Consider the following 27500-nt stretch of genomic DNA (forward strand, 5'->3'; position numbering starts at 1 on the left):
TATATTTAGTCAAGTTTTGTTATATTTAGTCAAGTTTTGACTAAATATTTTAACATCGAGGGGGAATCGAAACGAGGGTCGTGGTGTATGTGCGTGTGTGTGTGCGTGTGTGCGTGTGTGCGTGTGTGCGTGTGTGTAGAGCGATTCAGACTAAACTACTGGACCGATCTTTATGAAATTTGACATGAGAGTTCCTGGGTATGAAATCCCCGAACGTTTTTTTCATTGTTTTGATAAATGTCTTTGATGACGTCATATCCGGCTTTTCGTGAAAGTTGAGGCGGCACTGTCACGCCCTCATTTTTCAACCAAATTGGTTGAAATTTTGGTCAAGTACTCTTCGACGAAGCCCGGGGTTCGGTATTGCATTTCAGCTTGGTGGCTTAAAAATTAATTAATGACTTTGGTCATTAAAAATCTGAAAATTGTAAAAAAAATAAAAATTTATAAAACGATCCAAATTTACGTTTATCTTATTCTCCATCATTTGCTGATTCCAAAAACATATAAATATGTTATATTCGGATTAAAAACAAGCTCTGAAAATTAAATATATAAAAATTATTATCAAAATTTTTTTTTCGAAATCAATTTAAAAACACTTTCATCTTATTCCTTGTCGGTTCCTGATTCCAAAAATATATAGATATGATATGTTTGGATTAAAAACACGCTCAGAAAGTTAAAACGAAGAGAGGTACAGAAAAGCGTGCTATCCTTCTCAGCGCAACGAATACCCCGCTCTTCTTGTCAATTCCACGTGCACTGCCTTTGCCACGGGCGGTGGAGTGACCATGCTACGAGTATACGGTCTTGCTGCGTTGCGTTGCGTTCAGTTTCATTCTGTGAGTTCGACAGCTACTTGACTAAATATTGTATTTTCGCCTTACGCGACTTGTTAAAGGTTCTTGTGTTCTTGTATGTGTTTCCTTTTTGCAACGGTAACAAGAAATATACCAGGCGGGGAAGATTCAGAAAAAAAACACGTTCATTGAAACTGTAATTTCCATGATCACGCAAAAATCGAAAACCCAACGACTTCGCATGAGTGTGGGGTTTGCGCTCGGTACCCAGTCAGCACATCAACATTGCCCCAATATTGAGGCAACATTGCCGGTCACAGTGGCTCAATATTGAAAGTCAATATTGGATCAACATTGGAAGTGCAAATTTTTGCAATATTGAGGCAATGTTGGATTTCAATGTTGGATCAATGTTGGATTTCAATGTTGGATCAATGTTGGATTTCAATGTTGGAACAATGTTGGATTTCAATGTTGGAACAATGTTGGATTTCAATGATGGATCAATGTTGGATTTCAATGTTGGAACAATGTTGGATTTCAATGTTGGATCAATGTTGGATTTCAATGTTGGAACAATGTTGGATTTCAATGTTGAGACAATGTTGGGGCAATATGGTGATAGCGTTGACAGTATTTGTTTTCATTGACATGCTCACAATTAAGCCTGTGAAAAAAGTTCATTTATTTTGTTCTTTCAAAAATGAACTTTTTTCACAGGATTAATTGTGAGCATGTCAATGAAAACAAACACTATCAACACTATCACAACATTGCACCAATATTGCCCATAGCATTTTATATAACTTTTAAAACCTATTCACATACTCTTTAAGATTAAAACTATTTCAAATGTGTTGCATTTGCATCCGGCATTTGAAAAGTTGAATGTGTGTGTCAAGAATTCATTCATACTATGGACAACACGTGGTGAAAAATATAACAAATAATTGACAGGGAAGGCGTCAGTACTTTAGCGACGTTCACACACACACACACACACACACACACACACACACACACACACACCAACACACAAACCCGTACATACTCACGAGGCCTCACACATGCACGCATATAACCACAAGCATGTAACATTTCAAATACACATACAATATTCCAGAAAACACACCTTCAAATATACTATCAAGCACACACGCAAGTCTCACTCAATTTTTAAGAACCGTATTCAGATCAATGAGCAGTATAATTTTAATAGCCTTCTTAAATTTATATAATTTCGTGTATGTAGAAAGAGTCGATTTTCAAGGTTCAATTTAATTCAGGAGTGGGAAAGCTACAGACACCCCCGACCCCATCACACACACGCTGTGTGTTCAGAAAAACTGTAGGATCCAGGTCCACACGGCCTCCGTCCAGCGGCGTCGCGGCGCCCGTGCCGGTCGTTGACCTCTGCAATAACTCGTCGAGGGACGTTGCTGCCGTAGCCGCTGTCGTCGCCGGTGATGTCGCCGCTGCCTGCTCTCTTGACAGTGGCCCAAGTCGCCCTGAAGTTCACGTATCAGGGCCAAACTAGCAACATGGTGGCCCGGCTTTAGTTTGAGTTCAGTCACACTGGCCCTCGTGGCATTTACCAGTGCGATGTGCGTGTCAAAACCGGCCTCCACCAAAATTTCTGCCACCGTAGAAGGGAGCTGTTTTACCCACTTGTCAAACTTGAATTTGGAACTGTCTCTGTCAGTCATTTTGCACTGCTGCGTATAAAATTTTTGAAGTAAAAAGAACTGAGTAAAAATGTCCAAGTCAGCTTTGCTGGCAAAAAACTTTGCTGCTGCTGCGCCGGTGTACAAAAGCTGACTGACTACACTGAATGCAAAAGCTAACAATCACATATCTAGGCGTAGGAATATTTTACTCAATAGGCCCTACACACACAACTGCCACACGATACAGGACCCCTCTCACGTGCAGCCCGACCCATCCGCCGAACACGCTACTCCAAGGTGTAACCCATCCCGCAGAAGGGACCGACTGCACGAGAGATTGGCGATTTCCTTGATTGGCGCATGCGTCGAAAGTCGTCTGACATCACAATCTTGCGCGAGCCCGCAATTCGCTGTGAGCCAACGTTTACTGTCTCGATCGAGCAACACTCGGTGACAGCTGCGCCCGCGGCGCAGCAAAAGATTGCCGATCGCGGTGTGGCGATGGAAGAAACACCGTTTGTGAGAGTGAGCTTGATATCCAACAATAAACCAATGTTGAGACAACATTGCCTCAATACTCCGTGCTGACTGGGTAGTCTAAACACGGTCATAGAGGAACTCGGGCTACAAGCGTGATTTTAGTTCACATATTTCTTTATTACAACAGTCAAGTAATGACTGAATGTTTTAACGAGGACAAAGGGTGAGGTTTGTCTCCCTAGGTGTGTGTGTGTGTGTGTGTGTGTGTGTGTGTGTGTGTGTGTGTGTGTGTGTCTGTGTGTCTGTGTGTCTGTGTGTCTGTGTCTGTGTAGAGCTCTATGGAGAGCACTAAGGGTGCCTTCTGGCGGTAATTTGCGTTCAAACGAAAGGGTGTTTGTACTAGCGGTGTCTATGATCAGAGACTGATATTCTACCGGAGGCGGAGTGGGCCTTTAATCGGGAGAGGTGTTTTTACATTTAGTCAAGTTTTGACTAAATGTTTTAACGTAGAGGGGGGAATCGAGACGAGGGTCGTGGTGTATGTGTGTGTGTGTGTCTGTCTGTCTGTCTGTCTGTGTGTGTGTGTAGAGCGATTCAGACTAAACTACTGGACCGATCTTTATGAAATTTTACATGAGAGTTCCTGGGTATGATATTCCGAGACGTTTTTTTCATTTTTCTGATAAATGTCTTTGATGACGTCATATCCGGCTTTTTGTAAAAGTTGAGGCGGCACTGTCACACCCTCATTTTTCAATCAAATTGATTGAAATTTTGGCAAAGCTATCTTCGACGAAGCCCGGGGTTTGGTATTGCATTTCAGCTTGGTGGCTTAAAAACTAATGAGTGAATTTGGTCATTAAAAATCGGAAACTTGTAATTAAAATTATTTTTTTATTAAACGATCCAAAAACAATTTCATCTTATTTTTTCGTCATTTTCTGATTCTAAAAACATATACATATGTTATATTTGGATTAAAAACAAGCTCTGAATATTAAAAATATAAAAATTATGATAAAAATTAAATTTCCGAAATCGTTTTAAAAACTATTTCATCTTATTCCTTGTCGGTTCCTGATTAAAAAAACATATAGATATGATATGTTTGGATTAAAAACACGCTCAGAAAGTTAAAACGAAGAGAGGTACAGTAAAGCGTCCTATGAAGCACAGCGCAACCGCTGCCGCGCCAAACAGGCTCGTCACTTTCACTGCCTTTTGCACTAGCGGTGGACTACGTTCAGTTTCATTCTGTGAGTTCCACAGCTTGACTAAATGTAGTAATTTCGCCTTACGCGACTTGTTTTCTTCTCCTCAGACACCGTTTGCGCACTTGCCAAATCGACATTCAACAGGAAAGGCAGGCTGGGGGCCCTGTCTCGAGGTTTATTCAGGTTCAGCCAAGCGAAACAATTTTACGATCTAGAAAGTCGTAGCTTCAAAGCAGGGGAGCTATGATGACTTTTCAAGAGCAGTCTGTGTTCAGGGTTTGATTTGCATGACTTGTGTTGCAAGCGCACGCGCATCAGTGATCGTCATGCGTATACAGTAGACTCCGCTTGATAAAAAACACATCGGGACTGGGCAAATTTGTATTTATTAACCGAAGTTTCTATTAACCGAAGTTACGATTCACTTGAAAAACTTGTCCATTGTCAGCTGTTTCACGACGCCATGTTCAAAACTGTGAGCTTTATACGTGTGTAGGAGAGAATGCAATGAGAGAATGCAAACGTGATCTAATTCTCGTGATCTCGTTTCCCCTCTAAATCACAATTTTCGCTGAACTTAGCTCACTAAGCTTCAGCAAATGCTTGCATCGTCAGTCGGGTGAGTAGATATCGCTTCGTGTTTGACAATACAATGTCAAATTTGTGTTAAGTGAGCGTCCCAGCACGGAAAAAATATCCAATTTTGCCAACAAACTGTTTTTATTAACCGGATTTTTGTATTTGGACTGGGTGGCCGAGTGGTAACGCACTTGCGCTCGGAATCGAGAGGTTGCGTGTTCGACCCTGGGTCAGGCCGCTATTTTCTCCCCCCTTTCCTAACCTAGGTGGTGGGTTCAAGTGCTAGTCTTTCGGATGAGACGAAAAACCGAGGTCCCTTCGTGTACACTACATTGGGGTGTGCACGTTAAAGATCCCACGATTGACAAAAGGGTCTTTCCTGGCAAAATTGTATAGGCGTAGATAAAAATGTCCACCAAAATACCCGTGTGACCTGGAATAATAGGCCGTGAAAGGTGGATGCAGCGCCTAAAGGCAGTCGATCTACTGGCCGATGTGAATGCGTGATATATTGTGTAAAAAATTCCATCTCACACGGCATTAATAGGTAACATGCGCCTTGAGTCGCCTTGTGTGGTGAGATACGTGCGCGATATAAATCCTCGTAAATAAAATAAAAAAATAAATTCATTAACCGAAGGATTATTACATGGGCCGATATAGTGATAAATCTGGACCGGACTAAAGTGTATTTTAAAAGCGGCTGTCCTTATTAACCGTGTGTTTATTAAGCGGATTGTACTGTACCTAGAGCCGAAGCTGTGAAGTTATTGCCAAGTTGGCGTTTTTGATTGTATGTTGCTTCTGTGCGTGGTCGGAGATTTACTTTCTGGGCAAGTTTCAGCGGTGTCACTAGTCACTAGAGTCCGCTACAATGCGGTCTGGTCGAACCCGATGAGGTCACCTTGGTTGCCCTTACTTTTTTGGGTTTGTTTGTTTCCAAGATGGCGCTTACTTTTCTCCGAATACATTCCCAAAGATAAAAAAAAACCTCTGAAAACCTCATCTGAAAATGTGTCGTTAAATTATGTGAGTTTTAATGTGTGTTTGAAATTATACCTGATTTGTGTCGTTTTCGCCTTTATTTTAGTGTTTGTGTCAGTATGTACGATGCTGCTAGTCGATTTTGTTGAGTGATATTTCAGTTTCAGTGCCGTTATCTTACCAGCTCACATTGCATTGTACACTAGTTTAGGCTTTCTGTGCTGTGCTTCCACAAATCATATCTTTGGTGTCATAATTAGGAGTGTCCCAAAACAATCCATGTGGCGAAGACAATTTTGACTGCATGACTTTGGTTCGAACAGACCACGTTTCAGCGAAGCGACCGGAGTGACATGCGCAGTTGACTAACCAGACTAGACTGGAGTCGGTCACTGAAACTTGCTTACTGGCTGCGTGCAGATTTCCCAATGGGAGCAACAGACATTCAGTTGAAATACGTTTGCTGAGCTGGATGTTCACCGTTTCTGTAGAAGTGAAATTCTGTTCGGTTTCGCTTGCAAGCAACATTTAGTTCACATTCACTTCCTGGACTGAATGCATACCGATTCCGTGGATGCAACAATTCAGGTAACATTATTTTGCTGAGTTAGCTGTATTAGTACACTGTGTCGTTGCATTAAAAAGTTCAGTTGAAATCCAGTTGCTATTTAAAGCTAGATGATTTATTTACCGGTTCGGCGCATGCAGAATTCAGGTAGGCTACATTTCACGTGCGGGGTGTGCTGTGCAGAAGGTGTTTAGTCGATGCAAAATGTAATTCAATTTCACTAGCTGGGCTACACGTTTAACGTTTTGCGGTGGACTGATTCACACATTATTTTATGCAGATTTTCAGCTGGTGTGTACAACACGCATGCAGCTATCGGGAGAACGTCAGCCAGGCGTCAGCCAGGCGTCGGCCAAAATTAACTTCAGAATGAATGTGTCTCTGCCAATTTCAATTGGTACCATTATCTTGAGGGAGAAAAGCATGTCAAGATCTTGCAACTGAAGCAGATTTGTGATTTTATTTGTGGATTTATTTCGAAAACGCACCGAGCGGTCACGTCCCTTGAATAAGAAAAGGAATATTTTGCGTTGAGGCTAATTTCAAAGTCAAAATACATTTCTCATCACAAATTAGAATACAAGGGGAGAATATAATACATGGTCCAAAGTTCGATGAGCAGCACTTTGGAGAGGAAGGGAATAGTCAGTAGGCTATTAAGTTTGTGTGAGATAAACAAAGCCGGCCGTGTGACGTCCTCCCAAAAGCTGCATGCGTACAACACGCACCTGCTGCAACTCCCGTGGAAGTATAGATAATAATTATGTTGATTCTCTTGCATTTTGCACGTTAATGGATTTCTTTTGCGTTTTCTGAGGCTGTGTCGCTCTGCAAATAGTAAAGCAAATTGCATGCAAATATTATACTTCTCTGCCTCTGTTCGTCTGTCAAACTCTCTGTAAAAACATGTCTCGCACACACACACACACACACACACACACACACACACACACACACACTGACGAACGCACGCACGCACGCATGCCCATACCCACGCACGCACGCAAACACAGGCACACAAACACACACACACACACACACGGCACACACACGAACGCACGCACGCGCGCGACTCTCTCTCTCCCTTTCTGTTTTCTTTGGGGATCAGACTGCTGAACGGAGCTTTTTGTGTAAACTATGACATTAGTTTTTAAAGCGACTGGCACACTGGCAAAGCAATTATAAACCGGTTGAGCATAAATACAGACAAGGGCCGTGACCCAGACTCGTGACATTGATGGGGGAAAAAAGACCCTCCTGACCTACATCAGGTTGTATTCAGCAGTAACTGTCACTCGACGTGAGCATTCAAGGCTGGCTGAGTTTTTGAGCGTAGAAGAAACAAGTCGCGTGAAGCGATATAAAAACATTTAGTCAAGATCAACACCACACATCAATCATCGCCGAGACTACATTCAGATAGTCTCGGCTAATCATACCGAAGACCGAGACGGGTCACGCTCGGGAAGCACGCGTCCGTAGTAGTACTTACTGAACCTACGAAGTGTTTTATTTCATTCTGAGCACATTTTTAGAGTAAACATGACATGTCTTTATATCTTTGAATTCAGGAGAAGATGAGAAATACAATAACATGAATTTAAAATCTGTTTACGAAAAAAACGGATTTTAATGACAAATTTAATGAGCAAACTCATTAATTAAATTTTAAGACTCCAAGCTTAAATGCAATACCAAAGTCCCGGCTTTGTCGAAGATTACTTGACAAAAATTTCAACCAAATCGGTTGAAAAATGAGAGCGTGACAGTGCTGCCTCAACTTTTACAAAAAGCCGGATATGACGTCATCAAAGACATTTATAAAAAAAAAAATTAAAAATAGGTCTGGAGATATCATACCCAGGAACTCTCATGTAAAGTGTCATGAAATCGGTCCAGTAGTTTCTCTGAATCGCTCTGTACACACACATATCCTTGGCATTCGATGTCAGTAATCCCACACGTTTTGGGCTTATTTTTGTGGGCCACAAACGCGAAATGTGCCTCACAAATTTTTGGGCTTATTTTTGTGGGGCACATTTTGGTTTTGTGGGCCACAAACTGTATTTGTGGAGCATAAAATAAGGGGCACAAATTAAGCTTCATAAAAAATAAGGACAAATATTTGTGGGGCTTAAACAGTGTTTTTGGCCAAAAAAATGTTTTGGGCTCTTTTTTTTCCTCCTTATTTTGGACGTTGAGCGTGGTTTTCAGACCTACTGCGTTTCGGTTTTTAGTTAATGGCGGTCGAAGGCGATCTGTTTGGACAGAATCTCCAATGGCAATGGTGTTTGCTAATGCGAGAGGACGGGCGAACCTTTGCATATTAACCAGAGGTAAGTTTCCATGTTTCGTTTCATAACTGAGAGTGGGTTTATGGTAGTATGTGTTGCAACAGGTGTCATTTCGACTCACTCGAGTCACTGTCAGTGTCACTGTGACTGTCAGTCCACAGGCGCAAGGTATCGTTCACTGAACCAACACGTAGTTGCCCTGTACAGGGATTTTCTCATTAATTTGAAGAAGAAGATTACCACTACCACGTTTTTGCAACCTCTTTTCAAGGTGCATGATCATAATATTTTATCAATTCTTTTTGTTTTTAAAGATTGAGTCTAACTTGAAATACTCAAATAGGTAACCTTCTGATCGGCCGTTCCCAATTATTTTACTTGCAGGTTGGCATCAATCAGAAGAGAGCTAGAGCTAGTATGTTCAACTTCAAGGTCTCCTCTCAGCTGAAAAAGCCAACCGATTGCTGCATGATCTTGAGGCTGTCACTGACAGAAGTAAAATATTTGATGCCACTGCCGCAAATCAGGTAAGAGTAAGGCGAAGAGGTTTTATTATGTACAACTGTCAGTGTTATGATGTACAGTGTGTTTTTTCCTTCCCCTCCCTTACATTCTCAAGTTCTGGTCAGAATAACTCATATGGAGGTGTGTGTGTGACTGTGAGCAAGACTGAAAGAGTGTTTTCATTTTATTTTTATAATTCATGTTCAGGGATAATAATAAAATAATGAACACCTAAGAGTCCAAACCACAGAACTGCTCGAACCTCTTAGCTTTATTTCACCAGTATGATGATCATGCAGTTCCTCCAGTATTAGAATCATTTCTAATACTAGAAGCGCATGACTTTCAGTGTGTACCTTTAAGTTTAATAAAGTACAATGTATTGCTGTAAACAGTCACTCACTCACTCACTGTCAGGATATATCTCATTCTCAGTGAAACTGTGTGTCAAGTTCTATTATTTTTTTCCTTTGTGCTCTACACACATGCATACATGTTATACATACATATATATATACATGTTATGTAATATGCATGTATATATATATGCACACATCAACTTGTCTACATTGTATGTCTGTCACTCTATCAGTCTATGTGAACAGATTCAGTTCACTGATTCAGTCAAAACTTCACTAAATGTAAAAGGACTTATAAAATTTTATATTCTAGAAAGATATCAATACCACTGTCCCACAGTATCATAAGAATCAAGCGTTAATGTTGGTTTGGTCGTCTGTTGTCGTTTTTTGTTGTTGTTGTTTTATGGGGGAGGGTGCAGTGTGTAAATTCATCTGGTTCTGTGGACAGTGTGTTTGTTGTTCCTCCACATAGCTAAATATCATACTGCATGTAGCTCCTAGTACTACTTGTCCTGTCAACTAACTCAGTAACTGTTTTAAATTTGTTGCTCAGAGGAATGTTACTTCAGCCAATATTATATATTACAGGTTGGCATCGATCCGGCACAGTGGAAGAAGCAGATTGATTCCTTCATGATCGGGAGGCTGTCAAGACTCAAATGGGAAATATTTCATGCTAATGGCAATTCAGGTAAGAGTTCTGCTACATGATCATATTGTGTTTTATCGTCCCTCTCAGTCTCAAGTTCTGGTTACATTCTGACTGTTGGTGTGTGTGTGTGTGTTTGTGTGTGTGTGTTTGTGTGTGTGTTTGATTTTCCCTGGCCAGTCAGGAGAGCTGCCAGACATTAATAGTAATAATACCTGCAGATTTTTCTAGCCCTGCAGATTGATGTTACAGACCTTTGCTTTGCTTTTTGAATTTGATAGCAAGCGCTGACAGGGAATGTGTCTTCTATATTTCATATATATGTTAAAAAGTAGGCATTGGAACTTGTCTACCAGGGAATTAGAATGTTTACGCTCTTGGCATTTATGTGGGTTTAGTGTGTGTGTGTGTGTGTCAGTTACAAACACAATTTACTCCTTACTCATACTTAAAACTTGTTCTTGTCATTGTGTTTGGATTTAAGATCAGTTCCTTTGTCATTCATTTGTCAGTAGGGACAGAAGATGACGAAGACCTGGCCAGTGAATGTGGATGAAAAGCAGTGCTATCCAGGTCCAGCTGTGATCGATGGGGAAACTACAGCAACAGCGGCAGTAAATGTCCACTCAGTATTGGTTGTACTGAGCATTACAACTTGTTGCTATTGTAGATTTGTGTCAATGTTTTAAAGGCCCACTACGCCTCATTTAAAAAGTTGTCCTCACCTTTAACATGGGATAAGACCATCCCTCCACTTGGTCACAGACCAAAAATCAACACTTTGACTGCTTTCTGTTGTGAGGTAGATGTTTTGGTGGTTGCAGTGAATTTATTTTTTCTTTCGAAGAAGCTGTACCTGAATGTATTCTTTAAAAAGATACCACTCTGCATAGAGAGCCTTGATGCAGTTCATTTTTGGTATGCAACTATTAGTGCCCGTATGGTCTTATTTCATTTAAAAGCCTCGGGGATGTCGTCAGGCGTCCGACATAGACGGATTGAAAGGCTCAGATGTCTGATTCACATAGCCGCATGGCGGTCAGATGTCCAGGCATGGTACTCTTCCGCCGATCGGCGGAAATCCGCCGAAAACGAAAATCTAAAAAAAAAAATCTAAAAATTTTTTTTTTTAAAAATCCGCCCATTCACTTGAGATTATTATTTTTTCTTACTCAAGCCTTGTTATCTTTCACTTATATCCCTCTCAGCTTCAAGGAGAGGGCACTAAACACATTTGAATTAGTAAAAAGTCGTCAGCTTCAGGGGGCGTTGCCCCCTGACCCCCACAAAGGGCGCTGCCCCTTGACCCCGCCAGGCTGCCCCAGGACCCCCGGCTTTATTTCAGCTGAAACTACCATTCCTTCAGTACCATGCCTGGATGTCCTATCGTTTTGAACTGAGCGCTGTCATTGTCCTATAAGAACTCTATTCCTTCGGACAGCGCACTATTCTATATTTTTCTCTCAAGATACACATTTTCAAAAAGCGACCGAGCACTCTCGCGTATTTGTGCACTGAAGTTGTGCAGTGCGGATCTTGTGTTTTCGGGAATTCCAAACCGTTTGTGATATGGGCTGTTTGGGCACACCTGTCTGCAGCACATTAAAGTTAGGAGTACGGGAGACAACTCCAACTGACCATAAGTCTTGCATCTGCTTTTGGTTTCAGTTCAAGACATTTTAACGAAGCGCATTGAATTATGCCACCGAAATAAAACTAAGGCCTGTCCACTTACCAAAAATTGCTCGGTCAAAGTACAGTAAATCTTACATTTTGTTAAGGAAATGTGCGGCAGTAAAATTGAATTTGGAGAATACATGGAATAACCTGGTTTTCTGGGAAGTGACATAAAAATTAATAGAACAATTGTGAATACTTCTTCTTCTTCTTCTGTTTTTCGTGGGCTGAAACTCCCACGTACACTCATGTTTTTGTACGAGTGGATTTTTACCTGTATGACCGTTTTTACCCCGCCATTTAGGCAGCCATACGCCGCTTTCGGAGGATTGTGAATACTGATCGACATAGAGTGCCGTTGCTATGGAAACAGTCGTTACATTGGATTTCTAGGAAACAGTTTAACAGCGACATAATACATCAGAAATTCCTAATATTTGGCACAAAGATGCACATGTATCATATCAACAATCATATAGAACGATTTTTTTACAACAGACTACAGTTGAATTTTAATATCTTTTGTCATAAGAATGAACGAATTTCTCACTGCATATTCATTACAATACCCCCCGCGGGTTAGGGGGAGTCCCATATTGGTTGGGACGAGAATGAATTTACCCGATGCTACCCAGCATGTCGTAAGAGGCGACTAACGGTTCTGTTTCTCCTTTTACTCTTGTTAAGTGTTTCTTGTATAGAATATAGTCAATGTTTGCAAAGATTTTAGTCAAGCAGTATGTAAGAAATGTTAAGTCCTTTGTACTGGAAACTTGCATTCTCCCAGTAAGGTCATATATTGTACTACGTTGCAAGCCCCTGGAGCAATTTTTTGATTGGTGCTTTTGTGAACAAGAAACAATTAACAAGTGGCTCTATCCCATCTCCCCCCTTTCCCCTATCCCATCTCCCCCCTATCCCATCTCCCCCCTTTCCCCGTCGCGATATAACCTTGAATGGTTGAAAACGACGTTAACACTTTCGCGACGGGACACTGATAAATCAGTACCAGCGCTGACACGCCCATGGACGGGAAGCGCATTTTTCAGTACCAGCCATAGAGGGTACACGACTCGTGATTGCTTCCCGGTTTTTGAAGCTTGCAAATAAATTGAGTTGTTTCCCTTGATACACTTGGCGTCCCCTTCTGCCATTTGCAAATCCGCCTGATTTGTGTGCGTTTTTGAGGAAAAAAAATGAATCAAAGGCGAGCCTTGTCTCGGGAGGAGATTCTCCGGATGTTGGACCTAGAGGATCCCGTAGAGCATGATTCGGACGTATCGTTTTTGCCTCACGAAAGCGATACAAGCAGTGAAAGTGAGGAAGAAACAGTCCCGTTGTTGCTAGTACGAGTCGGCAAACTACACGTGGTTGGCGGTGATACTGCTAGACGAACATGTATCTCGGAATCGTGCAGGAGCTATGGGGGCGTGGCAGCACTGATAACAATGGAAGGCTGGAGCCTTCAAATCCTTTTGGAATTGTTCATAGGTGTACAGTTGGTACTTTGTTGTGAAAATGTGACTTATATTCAATATGGATTACCTAGACATCATTTGGTGAGTGTTAGATCTACAGTTTTTTTTCATTTGAGTCAGGATGCTGTGAGTGAATGCGTGATTTGCTTGTTTTTTTCTTTGTACTGTCTCCTTATTTCTGTGTACAATGTTAACAATATTTCAGCTAATTCATAGGTTTTACACCTCGTTTGGTTATAACATTATTTATAATACTTTCTGTTAAAAAATAACTTTTAAAAAAAGCAGTAGAAAATAAAACACACACAAACAAACGTTAAAAAACACAAATTATCCCCCTTTCACCCCCCTTTGCTAAAACAAATCGCGTGACAAACTTATAAATAGCACGACTGAACTGGGCATCCATTTTTGAATTAGTACACAAAATTTGGTGGTGATTGGACTTAATTCAAGCTTGCTAGACAGATTTCTTTACAGTTACTGATTTTTGGGAAGTTTCTTGGTGGCAAGCTTGGGCAGGCAGGACGTAAACGCCGTGGCAGTGCTAGTCACAATAGTGTTAAACACCAAATAAAGAAAGAAAGAAAGATTCATTACAATAATTAATTTAAATTCAACTGTAGTTGTTTAAAAAAAGCAACACGTTCTATATGATTGTAGATATAATACATGTGTATCCTTGTGCCAAATATTATGAATTTCTGATGTATGATGTTGCTGTAAAGCCGTTTTCTAGAAATCCCATTTGACGCTGTAAATGCCAGTTTTCATCGCAACAGCAGTCAATATCCATCCACAATGTTTTCATTCATTTTAATAAGTCACTTCAATAACTACCCAGAAAACTAAGTTATTCCTTGACTGTATTCTTCAAGTTTAAGTTTGGTAATTTTACTGCCGCACATTGCCTTAAATCATAAATAAAGGGTTCCAGTAACATACCTGTTTTCTTTATTGATTATGAACTTTGGAAGATTAGATGTTGGATCTGTTTTTAAAAAATATTTCCTTGATGTGTTGTACTAAGATCAACCGTCTGCTTGGCCATATACTAAAGATCCACTACCTGGCTGCTGTCTGCGGAAAATCGATTAATTCATAGAAAAATATGCCTTTCAGGGAAGCAGCTAGCCGGTTGACTGTACATGTGTTTGTGTAGAGGTGTTCTTATTGCATGTTCAAGCCAGGACAGATGGTGACCTGAAACATTTACACATTACATATGTATGCAGGACTGCTACTTTTAAGCTTAGGTGCAAGTGACGAAGTGTGATGATATATTTGTTTGACTGATTATGGGCATTAAAATAAAACTGCAAAAAGAATACTTACACTTGAGATCTGATTTTGTGTGTGTGTGTGTGCGCATGAGGGTGTGTGTGGGCAATTTGACATACTTGCAGAAGAAACAAACAGAGGTAACTGATAAACTGCATTTATTAACACAAGATGTAAACAAAGTGAGTTCACACATTTCACAAAAGTAAAACAAGGCAGTCTCGCATGCATTCACAATATTTAGTACTCGACTCGCATGAATGGCCAAAGATTATAGGCTGAGAATGCAAGTTCTAATTTGGCACATTTGTACATGTAGCTGCATCCGCTAGACATATATATATATCCATCTTACAATAAAAAAAACTACCATAGTGGTTAGGACATCTGCCTGAAAATCTAGGTCCTAGGTTCGAATCTCTGCAGAGGCATTTAATTTTTTCCCTTGGTTGAAATAAAAAATGCTCAATCCAGAGAGAGCAACCGTAAAGTTACCAGGGTAAAAGTAAAGCGTTGAATGCAGCTATGAAGGTCATGCCAGCAGTGTGGGTCAAGATTCAGGCCGCCTTTTATGCACAGAATTCTGTGTAGGATTCTCAGCTCTATCTTTACAAACACATAATCCCCAAGTCATACAGTGGAACCCCCCTTTTAAGACCCCCTCCATGTTAAGACCTTGTTTTCTCAGACTTTCTGTTCATAACCTCTGTAAATTTACCTCCATTTTAAGACCCCCTCCTTTTTAAGACCTGATTTTCTTAGATTTCTGGAGGTCTTAAAAGGGGGTTCCACTGTAGCTGTAAGACATAATTTTGTTTAAAAGACTTATGCCTTTTGGGGGAAATAAATTAATAAGAAAAGACATCACCACACTAAGAAGTCAGGGTGCTGACTTTTGCTATGTGACCAAGTGGAAGGATTTTCTTATCCCATGCAAAAAGCCTGATGAAGGTCTGACACAGTGAGGCGAAGTGTTTTAATGAGGCAGAGCAGGCATTTAAAAAATAAGTTCACTACATCCAAGTGAAAGACACAATCTTGGCAGACTGTATTACAAAAGCAACATTTCAGCACAACATAAGAATGAATTGAACCATCCAGGATGCACCAGAACGACCCAAAAACAGAATCAATGAAAATTTTAAACAAGATAAAGTACTGACTAGGATTCAAAGGAAGAAAAAGTCATGGGTTAACACATTTCATGTGCATAATGCAGTTAAAAGATCTAAATTCTAATATTGCAAACAAAGTCTAGATACATGAACACGCATTGACTGAAACATACACACACATCTCCCAAAGCTAAGCCTGTGTGTAAAATACTGCCTGTGAGCAGATTAACTTAAAGCACTCAAACAACATAAAAGATAATACCACTTTATGTAGTAAAAACAAACAAACCGTTGTTTGCTGTAAGAAAATATCTGCATACCAAACACTACCTGTATTTAGCTGAATTGACAACTTACATAAGTCAAAATGTACCCTTGATCCACACCGCACCACACATTATTTGTGTAGAATGTTATTGTTAATGTGTTACATGTTCATTTCACCACTAAGGCAACAGAAAACCTCTGTAAGTGTAAGCATCTTCAGATGGACTATATTAAAGCAGTTCTGGTAGCTCTGTCAGCACAGAATGGACTGAATCTGATCATCATCCGCAGCAAAGCCAGGCACCACTCTGCAAGCTGCCTGCACGTCATATCTCGGCACCTCACTTCCTGGAAAATAAAGAAAATGTATTACTGAGCACATCCAGACTTTGCTGTGCGCTGATGGGGATATGTTTTGGGTATCGAGAAGAGGGTGTGTGTTGGGGGTGGGGGTGTGGGAAGGTAGGTAGGAGGTATTACTTGTTCTTCACAAGATCAGTGGGATGGAGAATAGTGTGGGTGATACTGACAGTGACAACTATGAACTAAACTGTAAACATTGTTCTGTAATATTACAGGTGCCATCATTCCTTCCTGTGAAAACCATTTATTTCATGGATATATTTATACTTTCATCATTAAAATTAAAAAGACTTCCTCACAAAGTTACCTTTCTAACAACATGATATCTTGTTATGCTGCTGATGTGAGCAGCTTTTCTGGAATATGATGGAAAGTTACTATTTTTTAAATTCAGCATCAGCCCTCATCCCACACACATATTTAGCGTTGACACCTTACAGTTTTGTTGAGAAATGTGATGTGAATTCATTCAGAAAATTCTAACTCTGCGCAGGGGCAGTCAGGGTGTTGAATGTAGAAGTAGGTATCCAAATACACAGGCGGTATTACATACAATTTACATTGTAACTCTTATTCCATGTAAAAAATAATAATTAAAAAAATGGCCAGATCTGTGATTGTGAGCCAAGGAAAGGACTGACTGTTTTTAAAATAATTCCAGTAATGAGTAAATCTTTCATTCTAGCTATTTCCTGGTTTTTTTTCTTGCATCGCAATAGTTCAATGTTCATACAAACAGTATAATGCACTTTATGAGTATAGGGTTGCAACAAACTTTAAGATGGGAAGCAGAGAGAAAATAAAGATATTTGTACCATTAGGCAAAAAAACCACAGGTGTGGTTAAGGTAACATAGCCAAAATAAATAGGGTAGGAAGTTAGGCAATCACTTTTTTTTCTTAATAGCAGAGCAACCAAGCGTGTAGCAATCGCAACCGAAGAAGATGCCACCATTTTTGTCATGGCAAGCGTCTGTTGGGCCTTTTTAGTAATTTCCCCTGCATCGTCTGTCGTCTGCATGACGACTCGAGCGCTTTCGCTTTCATTGCGTTTTCTGCACTCGCTTTCTTGTTTTCATTTTTTTGGGTACAAATTTATGTAATAAAAAGTTATTGGGTCGGCCCCTAAAAATAGGGTAGGTCGGGTTACCGTAACCACACCTATTTTTTTTTTTTTGGCCTTATGTATATATACAAAGTACATCATACCAATTACCATGCACAGCAGGGTTCGACACTAGCGGGGGCGGGGGGCGGAACGCCCCAGAGTTTTGTGTTCCGCCCCAAACATTGCCGAAGCTTGGGGCCCACTCCGCCCCAGGATAAATTCCAACAATGACAAACCGAAAATTCTAATGCCAGCAGAGCCAATCACTAAAAATCGCCAGTCAAAGTCGTCACTGAAATTTGCGTTACGATCAATGCCGCAGTCAAGAAAAAAACACATTCAAATCGTCGAAGGACAATGTCGTAAGGGAAATAACTCCCAGATTGCGCTCTTTAGCGTGAGAGATAAGTATCGCCTTCAAATGCCAAACGCAAAATGTGGCGACACATCCCTGGTGTAAAAAGACATGGCAATGAAGATGAAGAACAGGGTGGAGAGAAACGAAAAAAGGAAACCGATGCAGCCAAAAGCGCGAAGCGCTGTCGTAATTTCAATGTCAAATGGTTGAAAGAATTTCCCTGGCTTCAGTACGATGAAGAAAAACAGACAATGCATTGCCGCACGTGAATACTGAGAGTGGGCCCCAGATTTTTTTTTTCCGCCCCAGCAATTTCCATCTCTGGGGCCAGTGTGGCCCCAGGCCAAATAAGTTAGTGTCGACCCCTGCACAGTATTACTATGCATCTTCAAATATATGAATAATTTCATAGATCTACAAAGTACTTGTAATACAATTTACAAAGAACAAAAGACTGCTGAATTATCTACATCAGTACATGTTTATAGCTTCAGACTACAATCAATCAATCAATATGAGGCTTATATCGCGCGTATTCCGTGGGTACAGTTCTAAGCGCAGGGATTTTTTTTTGATTTAAAAAAAAAAAATTATGCAATTTATATCGCGCACATATTCAAGGCGCAGGGATTTATTTATGCCGTGTGAGATGGAATTTTTTTACACAATACATCACGCATTCACATCGGCCAGCAGATCGCAGCCATTTCGGCGCATATCCTACTTTTCACGGCCTATTATTCCAAGTCACACGGGTATTTTGGTGGACATTTTTATCTATGCCTATACAATTTTGCCAGGAAATACCCTTTTGTCAATCGTGGGATCTTTAACGTGCACACCCCAATGTAGTGTACACGAAGGGACCTCGGTTTTTCGTCTCATCCGAAAGACTAGCACTTGAACCCACCACCTAGGTTAGAAAAGGTGGGAGAAAATTGCTGACGCCCTGACCCAGGGTCGAACTCGCAACCTCTCGCAAGTGCGTTACCACTCGGCCACCCAGTCCATCACCAATACCTAATGTTACTATATATATATATATAAATTTTACCATACAGATTTGACAAGCAAAAGCTGTAAGTGGTAAAGAAATGTGTAACTTACTCTTCAGGGGTAGTCTGTAATGCAAAGCACCATGCCAAGTCATCCTGATACCTCTCCAGTACATGAATCCATGTTTAAAGGTAAACTGTTGGAACTGGAAGACAGGAGCTGTATGAATGATGCACATCATCTCTGGTTTCTCGGGAGGCCTGAAAAAACCAGAACAATATTAACATAACATGTCTTGAAAATGAAATAAGTACTATTTCAACTTCACTATCACAGTATCAGAGCCAAATCACTCACTAATTCAGTAATTGTTTTGTTTATTCTTTTACAAACATAGTTCATACACTGATACAACAGCATTTGATTCTGTGCATGCAGATTAAAGATGTCAAGCATTTTATAAACTTGAGTAAAAAAAAAGAACACAACAAAAACACACTCAGTGACTCACAGTCACACCCAGTTACTCAGTAACACTAACACACACATGAATACAAAACAGATAAATCTTGCTCAGTTCTACAAAGGCCACGTTTGCAATGGTCATGTCTTGGATTTTAAAAACAATAACTTACCTGCTGGTTGATCCAAACCGATGATTGAAAATCAGTGAGACTGAGAGTGAGAGCAAAATGTCCTGTAGTGTACAGTGCGATTCATCGCCAACCTCCCCATTCAAGGCAGACCGTGTCCAAAATCAGCTGTACCATTCACATCCCGATTGCATTCCTTCAGAAGGGCAGTCAGTGTTTCAACTTCTTTGTCGATATATTTCTCTGGTGGACGTGTTGAACTGCCAAATATTAGATTCACGAACGACGGCCGCCATGTTTTTTCGTCAACACTACTATTCATGTACTCCACTGAGGAAGAGCGTTTTATTGTGTCTTAAAACCGACTTCTCGGGAAAGTGATCAATCGAATTTTATGGTCCACAAAAACTTGCTTCATATTTTATTTAAGGACTACTTTTATTTGCCTTTATTTTTATGGCGCACATTTTGTGCCCCACATTTTGTTTTGGCCTTCATTTTGTGGTCCACAAACTGGAAATGTGCCCCACAAATTTGTGGGCTTATTTTTGTGGTCCACAAACTGGAAATGTGCCCCACAAATTTGTGGGCTTATTTGTTGGATTAATGACATCGAATGCCAAGGATACATACACACAGACACACACACACACACACACACACACACACACACACACACACACACACACACACACACACACACATACACCACGACCCTCTTCTCGATTCCCAGTCTATGTTAAAACATTTGGTCAAAACTTGACTAAATGTAAAAAGTTCGTTTCTCGTTGTTTTTGCAGGGAGCAGTCAAGCGAAAAGCCGAGAAGTGTACGACATTTACATAATGCTATGCACACGTCGGAGCTTCATATAGTAATAGTAGGGAGCGGTTGCAGTTTCCATAATATTGTTATTGTGCGTGGAAGAAAAAAACAAGTCGCGTAAGGCGAAAATACAACATTTAGTCAAGTAGCTGTCGAACTCACAGAATGAAACTGAACGCAATGCAACGCAACAAGACCGTATACTCGTAGCATCGTCAGTCCACCGCTCATGGCAAAGCCAGTGAAATTGACAAGAAGAGCGGGGTAGTACTTGCGCTGAGAAGGATAGCGCGCTTTTCTGTACCTCTCTTCGTTTTAACTTTCTGAGCGTGTTTTCAATCCAAACATATCATATCTATATGTTTTTGGAATCAGGAACCGACAAGGAATAAGATGAAAGTGTTTTTAAATTGATTTCGAAAATTGATTTCATAGTTTTTATATTTTTAATTTTCAGAGCTTGTGTTTAATCCAAATATAACATATTTATATGTTTTTGGAATCAGAAAATGATGGAGAATAAGATGAACGTAAATTTGGATCGTTTTATACATTTTTATTTTTTTTTACAATTTTCAGATTTTTAATGACCAAAGTCATTAATTAATTTTTAAGCCACCAAGCTGAAATGCAATACCGAAGTCCGGGCTTCGTCGGAGATTACTTGACCAAAATTTCAACCAATTTGGTTGAAAAATGAGAGCGTGACAGTGCCGCCTCAACTTTCACGAAAAGCCGGATATGACGTCATCAAAGACATTTATCAAAAAAAATGAAAAAAAGTCTGAGGATATCATACCCAGAAACTCTCATGTCAAATTTCATAAAGATCGGTCCAGTAGTTTAGTCTGAATCGCTCTACACACACACAGACAGACAGACAGACAGACACACACACACACACACACACATACACCACGACCCTGGTCTCGATTCCCCCCTCTATGTTAAAACATTTAGTCAAAACTTGACTAAATGTAAAAAGGTCGTGTCTCGAGGTTTTTGCAGGAAGCAGTCAAGCGGAAAGCCGAGAAATGTACGACATATACATACGTTTATGCAACACTCGGAGATTCACAGGAGGGAGCATTTGCAGTTTCCATAATATTCTCTGTTCTGTGATTTGATATTTTATAACATGTGTGGAAAGTGCACATCGATAAAAAAGACAAAAACACAAAAAAACGCCACCACCACCGCCATGATCCCGCCACCCCCCCCCCCCCCCCCTCCCACCTGCCACAGAATCACACCATTGCACAGCACCTCATACATTACCATAACACTCACATAGATAGGCCAGCTATAGTGAGGGGGTTCACCCCACGGGTCCGACTGATGATGATGATGATGCTGATGCTGATGCTGATGATGATGATGTTGATGATGATAACATCGTTTATTTAACGTCACTCTGTAAAAACATTGGTGACATTTGTCTTAGGTTGAAAAAATACACAGGCTCGCACATGCACACGCGCTGTGCCTTTATTTATAATATGTACATTATGTCACCACCCAGCCTATCCCCCGCACACTCTCGCTCATTATAGTTAGCAGTGGAAATAATACTTGGATATAAAAGGTAACATGGTCTAATAGAAGTATAAAGTAGCCATGAAAAGCGACGGCGTTAACTGCTTTAGATCCCTGCACCAAGTAGGTGCGTGTGCAATATTCTAGCGATACGTTTTGGATCTTGCCACCCCGGGCCCAGGTCTGTATTAAAACTTAAAACACTATTTTAACTTTTCATTGGGGGTAGTCGGCAGGATATATATCTGTCCGAGTTTATAAAATGTGTAATGGGTGTTATAAGAGGTATGAGTTAAAATTACACTCCAAGGTCAAATGAGCAACAACAAAATACGCCGGGCTAGTAGAATCCACCTGGCAACTCGCCCGGGTGGCCAGTGAACATTCTGGTCAAATGCAACACTTGTTGTTGTACTACTGAGTTGCAAAGACATATCAACACTACAGATGCATGATGAACTGTGCTATATGTACCGGGCCAGCACCATTAATTTTCTGGCGGGCTAGTAACTTTCTTGAAGTTACTCGCCCGGCTGGCGAGTTAAACATGTGAGATTTGGCCATCCCTGTTAATCCCTTTTTTCATTAGACGTGGGCATGCATTATACGTGTTCATCTGTTTTGATGGGGCTTCCTGAATGAGCTTGTTGCCGTGTGAGCGTTTTTCCACGTGAATTGCAAAAATGTACGTGTACGGGGCTCAAACTGCTATAGCTGGAAACAAGTCATTATTACGTAAAATAGTACTAATTGTTTAAAAAAACCAACTATTCTTCTTGATCACTTTACAAAAGTTATCTTTTTTTTTGTATAATCAAAAACGACCTCCACCTGCCCCTCACCCAGACTTTACCAGCACGTGACTTTAGGATGCACACTTACCTGTGTTACTTACTTAACTTTTACAATGTTTATAACAAATATTACTTCTTTGGATTGTTCAAATGTTCTACACTTAAAACGGAAAGTCGACGACTTGCTTGATTGTGATATTTTGAAGATACGGAATTACATCACAACTTCGGGGGCAGGAACAAAGGGACGTCATTTTAAATGACGCAAAAATGTAGACGAGTATCTTCCTTTTCGGATGATGTACACTAGTTATAGACTTTATGCTAAGTGGTTTTAGAGATATGTCCGTTCAATCAACCCAATCCTTCAACATAGAATAGTAAGAACAAGGAAGGAAAGCACACATAAAACATCGTTTTTATCTCTCAGGGTGGTTCGGAGCATTGCTCCAGGACGTTATCTTCAGTATCATCGTGTTAAAATCTATAAGACACATATGGCGGCCGATTTGGTTAACCACAGCGGTTCTTAGATGACACATCACACGACATGCTGCAAAAGATCAGGCCACGTAACACACCCACGCGCGCATCTCCCTTCTTTGTCTCACGCCGGAGGAAGGTGTACGCCCGGTTTAGTGCTGTGCGCTCACGCTGCTAACGGCTGTGGCATCAGGACGCTAATCAAAGGTAAATGCTTACAGAAGCGTACACCAGTTTATTGAAGGGGGGTTGGCACCGTATTTCAACGACACGTGTGGCGGTATTATTGTAAAAAGGCCTTACTGTGCCGCAATACGACATCGTATACTTTCTTTCTTTCTTTCTTTATTTGGTGTTTAACGTCGTTTTCAACCGTTCAAGGTTAACATCGTATACCTGAACCAACGGAACACAACATGAGGGAGATATGAAGGGAGAGTACGTACCAACGTAAAATTGTTTTGGCTAGTGTAGTGTACACTTGCAGGGAAAGGCAAATTGCTGAGATCATTAATCCAAATTGCAGCACTTCCGACCGCAAAACGTACTCTACTTTCCCTCTAAGGAAAAAATACTCATAAGTTGTAACGTAGCTGCACTGAAGAGTAACAATACGTAGTGTTTTGTGTCACGGTTGATCGACGTACTTGCAATTTAGCCAACCAAACATTTCTTTAATGAAGCAACTTAACAGTCCTTCGTATGTTGAAGAAAATTCCGGCGACGACCATCCGAGAAGGCGTTTGGCACTGAACCCGGCGTACACTACCCCCGGTGTGTTTCTTAGTCGATGCAGAATCTCGGCCTATCCTATTGATCGGCAGAATGAAAAAAATCGCTTCTGCGCAGCATGGGTTGTGCTGCGTGAGTGTGTTGCCTGGCCAAAACGTATCTGTCAAAGAATTGGAGCAGAACAAACTTCACTCATGAATGGTATGAAGCGAAAGGTCGTGTCAGGTGCACTAGTTGGTTTGCCGAGCTGCCAAAACAGCGTCGGATATTTTGTGTGTGAAATGTTTATTTTTAGCGTGAGAAAAAGTGTGTCAGCAGTGAAGCCGCCAGGCTGTGTTTTCACCCTATTTCACTCTATTTCCCGCTCTTGCAGTTTCCACTGCGCAAGGCACTGTCAATTTGAGCTTGTTTGTGCATTGTATTGAAATAATCTGGTAAGCAAGTTTGTTCTGGTTCGATGTTGATTTGTTATGTCTGTCCGTCCGTCTGTCTGCCTTAGAACGTTTCTGCCTGAACGTCTGTCTGTGTTCTGTTTCCTATATCATATGGTGTTACTTGCTGTGGCTTGTCTGTCTGTGTCTTGTTTCCTATTATGGTGTTTCTTGCTGTGGCTTGTTTGTCTGTCTGTGTCATTTGTCTGTGTTATGTTTCCTGTGATGTTGCTGGTTGTGGCGTGTCTGTCTGAACGTATGTCTATGTTATGTTTCCTATGATGTTGTTGGTTGTGGCGTGTCTGTCTGTGTCATTTGTCTGTGTTATGTTTCCTGTGATGTTGCTGGTTGTGGCGTGTCTGTCTGAACGTATGTCTGTGTTATGTTTCCTATGATGTTGTTGGTTGTGGCGTGTCTGTCTGTGTCATTTGTCTGTGTTATGTTTCCTGTGATGTTGCTGGTTGTGGCGTGTCTGTCTGAACGTATGTCTGTGTTATGTTTCCTATGATGTTGTTGGTTGTGGCGTGTCTGTCTGAACGTATGTCTGTGTTATGTTTCCTGTGATGTTGCTGGTTGTGGCGTGTCTGTCTGAACGTATGTCTGTGTTATGTTTCCTATGATGTTGTTGGTTGTGGCGTGTCTGTCTGAACGTATGTCTGTGTTATGTTTCCTATGATGTTGTTGGTTGTGGCGTGTCTGTCTGAACGTATGTCTGTGTTATGTTTCCTGTGGTGTTGCTGGTTGTGGCGTGTCTGTCTGAACGTCTGTATTTGTTTTCCGTCTTGTTGTTGGTTACAGGGTTTTTGTTGTTTGCAATTCGTGTGAATGGTTTCTAGCTTATTCTTACTTTATTATGCTCTGCTCTGCTCTGTGTGTGTGTGTGTGTGTGTGTGTGTGTGTGTGTGTGTGTGTGTGCAGTGTGTGTGTGTGTGTGCAGTGTGTGTGTGTGTGTGAGTGCGTGTGTGTGTGTGTGTCGGATGATGATGATGATGATGATGATGATGATGATGATGATGATGATGATGATGATGATGATGATGATGATGACGATGACGATGACGATGACGACGACGACGACGACGACGATTGTAGCAGTGTGATTTCGGAAGGGACGACACTGTTGTGAAAGTTATGATAATAACGTCAAACTTGTTTTCTTCTGTTCAACAGCAATGGACACACAGACCAAGGCTTCAGAACTGGAGGGTTTGACTAATAACGGGGGCACTGAGCTGACCAATGGCGTCACCATGAATCATGACGTTGTCGTTGAACCCTTTGATCCACGGCAGTCTCTGATGCCCAAACTGAGGTTGTTCCTGGCAGCAAACATCATGCTGATTTTGACGTGCGTTGGAATTGTCCTGGGATTTGCCATCGGGTTTGGAGTTCGTGAGCTTCATCCGTCCAAGGATGCGCTGATGTGGATTGGTAAGAGATGATCTCCCGTCAAAAGGGTGTGTTCTGGATTCCACCTGTAACTGTCATTCTTTTATCTGGATGTCACCAGGCAGGGTTATCATGTCATGTTTGGTTTAAACTGTGTTTTATTCAACAATATATGGGTATAATATATAATTAGCATGTTTAGGATCAACAACAAGCTCTAAGCTTAGCCTATAGTGGTGATCCTAAAAGGAGAAACAAACTTACGAAGTCATTTTTTTGTCATGTTTGCAATCACACATCGCTGTGGTCTTTTCTACATTGATTCAACCACTTACTATTATCTTTTTGCATGGATTCCTCCATTCCAAAAATATCTTTCGCCATTTATCATATCACCCTTTTTTCACCAGTCAGGGTTATATACTGTTCAAAAAAAGAAACGCATAGCTTGTAATATTTGGTTAATTTAGTTATATGGCTACAAGGATATCCACCAAACTGCAGAAAATGTTTATCTGGTCGTCGACCTTTCGTCCATTGCCACAAGTGAGCTCTGCACGTGACGCATGCGTTATCAGTGGCTACAATGTCAAAATTGCTCATTTGGCATGACCACTCGTCATGCTTCAGTGTAATCTCGTGAAACTCGGGGAATATTGAGCTCTCACCATGTCTTCCAAAACCCATAAAAGCGGATTGTTCGCCACAAAGAAATCAGACGACAATTCAGCGACGAAAGATGGCCCGATTGAGCAGAGAAGACCGCCAAATTGCATTGGGTCGTTTACAAGCAGGCCAAAGTCCAAGTGCAATCGCCAGGCACTTCCACGTGTCCCAGAGCACCATCAGTAGACTGTGGGTCAGGTTTCAAGCCACTGGCTCCGTTGCTGACTTGCCACGAGCGGGAAGACCAAGGGCGACAACTGCTGCTCACGACCGCTTCATACGGCTCCGCCACCTCCGGAATCGTTTCCTGTCGGCCTCATCTTCTGTCCAGGCTCTCCCCGGGCCACACCGATTATCGGACCAGACCGTGCGGAACCGCCTGCATGAAGCTGGTTTGAGAGCTCGCAGACCTCACAGAGGAGCTGTCCTCACCCGCCGCCATCGCCAGAACCGAGTGCAGTGGGGCAACCAGCACCTTCGCTGGACCGTCCGGAATCACTGGAGACACGTGTGGTTCAGCGACGAGTCCTACTTCCTGCTCCAGCGACATGATGGTCGGAGGAGGGTCTACCGGAGAGTAAACGAACGTTACGCGCCCAACTGTGTGGATGAGGCACCCGTTCATGGTGGTGGAGGCGTCATGGTGTGGGGGGAGATCAATACCGCTGTAAGGAGCACCCTGGTGCACGTCCAAGGGCGCATAACTGCCCAGAGATACGTGGAGGAAATTCTGCGCCCACACGCCCTTCCTCTTCTGGCTGACCAGGATGCCATATTCCAGCAGGACAACGATCGCCCGCACACAGCACGACTCACCACCCAGTTCCTCACCGACCACCATGTTCAGGTGCTTCCCTGGCCATCCATGTCGCCAGACATGAACCCGATAGAACACCTCGGGGATGAATTGGACAGACGTGTGCGCAGGCGAGAAGAAGCGCCGGCAAATCACCGCGATCTATTGCAGGCACTTCAGGAGGAGTGGGACACCATCCCACAGCAAGATATCCGGCATCTGATCCAGTCCATGCCCAGAAGGTGCCGGGCAGTTGTTGCTGCTCAAGGCAGTCACACCCCCTACTGACTTGACAGCCTCGGCACCCAATCGTATTGATTGACTGATTGATTTGAAGATGCAAATGAACTGTGTGTGCATTCAACTGTGTCCATACCAAATTTCAAACAAATAATCTAAATATTGGATTTTCTGTTAATTTTTTCGAAAAATAAAACAAATTTGGCAAGTAGCAACTATGCGTTTCTTTTTTTGAACAGTATATAATACGATATTATACATGTTTTCACT

General features: G+C 41.5%; 1 protein-coding gene and 2 long non-coding RNA genes across 5 annotated transcripts in view; 2 read left to right on the forward strand and 1 right to left on the reverse strand.

Moving 5' to 3' along the window:
- Positions 1–6163: 6163 nt before the first annotated feature.
- LOC138946377 (excitatory amino acid transporter-like) overlaps positions 6164–27500 on the forward strand; it is a 35494-nt gene continuing 14157 nt past the window's right edge. The window contains exons 1-2 of one of the 3 annotated variants that reach the window (XM_070317952.1): positions 6164–6315; positions 25310–25570. In XM_070317952.1, the coding sequence (XP_070174053.1) occupies positions 25312–25570 (259 nt within the window). In that variant the 5' untranslated portion in view covers positions 6164–6315; positions 25310–25311. Of the gene's footprint in view, positions 6316–23707; positions 23910–23950; positions 24143–25309; positions 25571–27500 lie in introns of those variants that run through there. The other 2 variants (XM_070317950.1, XM_070317951.1) reach the window with 2 other exon arrangements.
- LOC138946375 (uncharacterized) lies at positions 8223–14587 on the forward strand. The gene is made up of 4 exons (XR_011449250.1): positions 8223–8631; positions 8974–9116; positions 10044–10146; positions 10617–14587. It is a non-coding gene; the product is annotated as an uncharacterized lncRNA (long non-coding RNA).
- On the reverse strand, positions 15502–19961 carry LOC138946376 (uncharacterized). Its single transcript, XR_011449251.1, has 3 exons — positions 19382–19961; positions 18858–19006; positions 15502–16270 (listed from the first exon to the last, which is right to left on the reverse strand). It is a non-coding gene; the product is annotated as an uncharacterized lncRNA (long non-coding RNA).

This window comes from Littorina saxatilis, linkage group LG13, assembly GCF_037325665.1.
Source record: "Littorina saxatilis isolate snail1 linkage group LG13, US_GU_Lsax_2.0, whole genome shotgun sequence".
NCBI lineage: Eukaryota > Metazoa > Mollusca > Gastropoda > Littorinimorpha > Littorinidae > Littorina > Littorina saxatilis.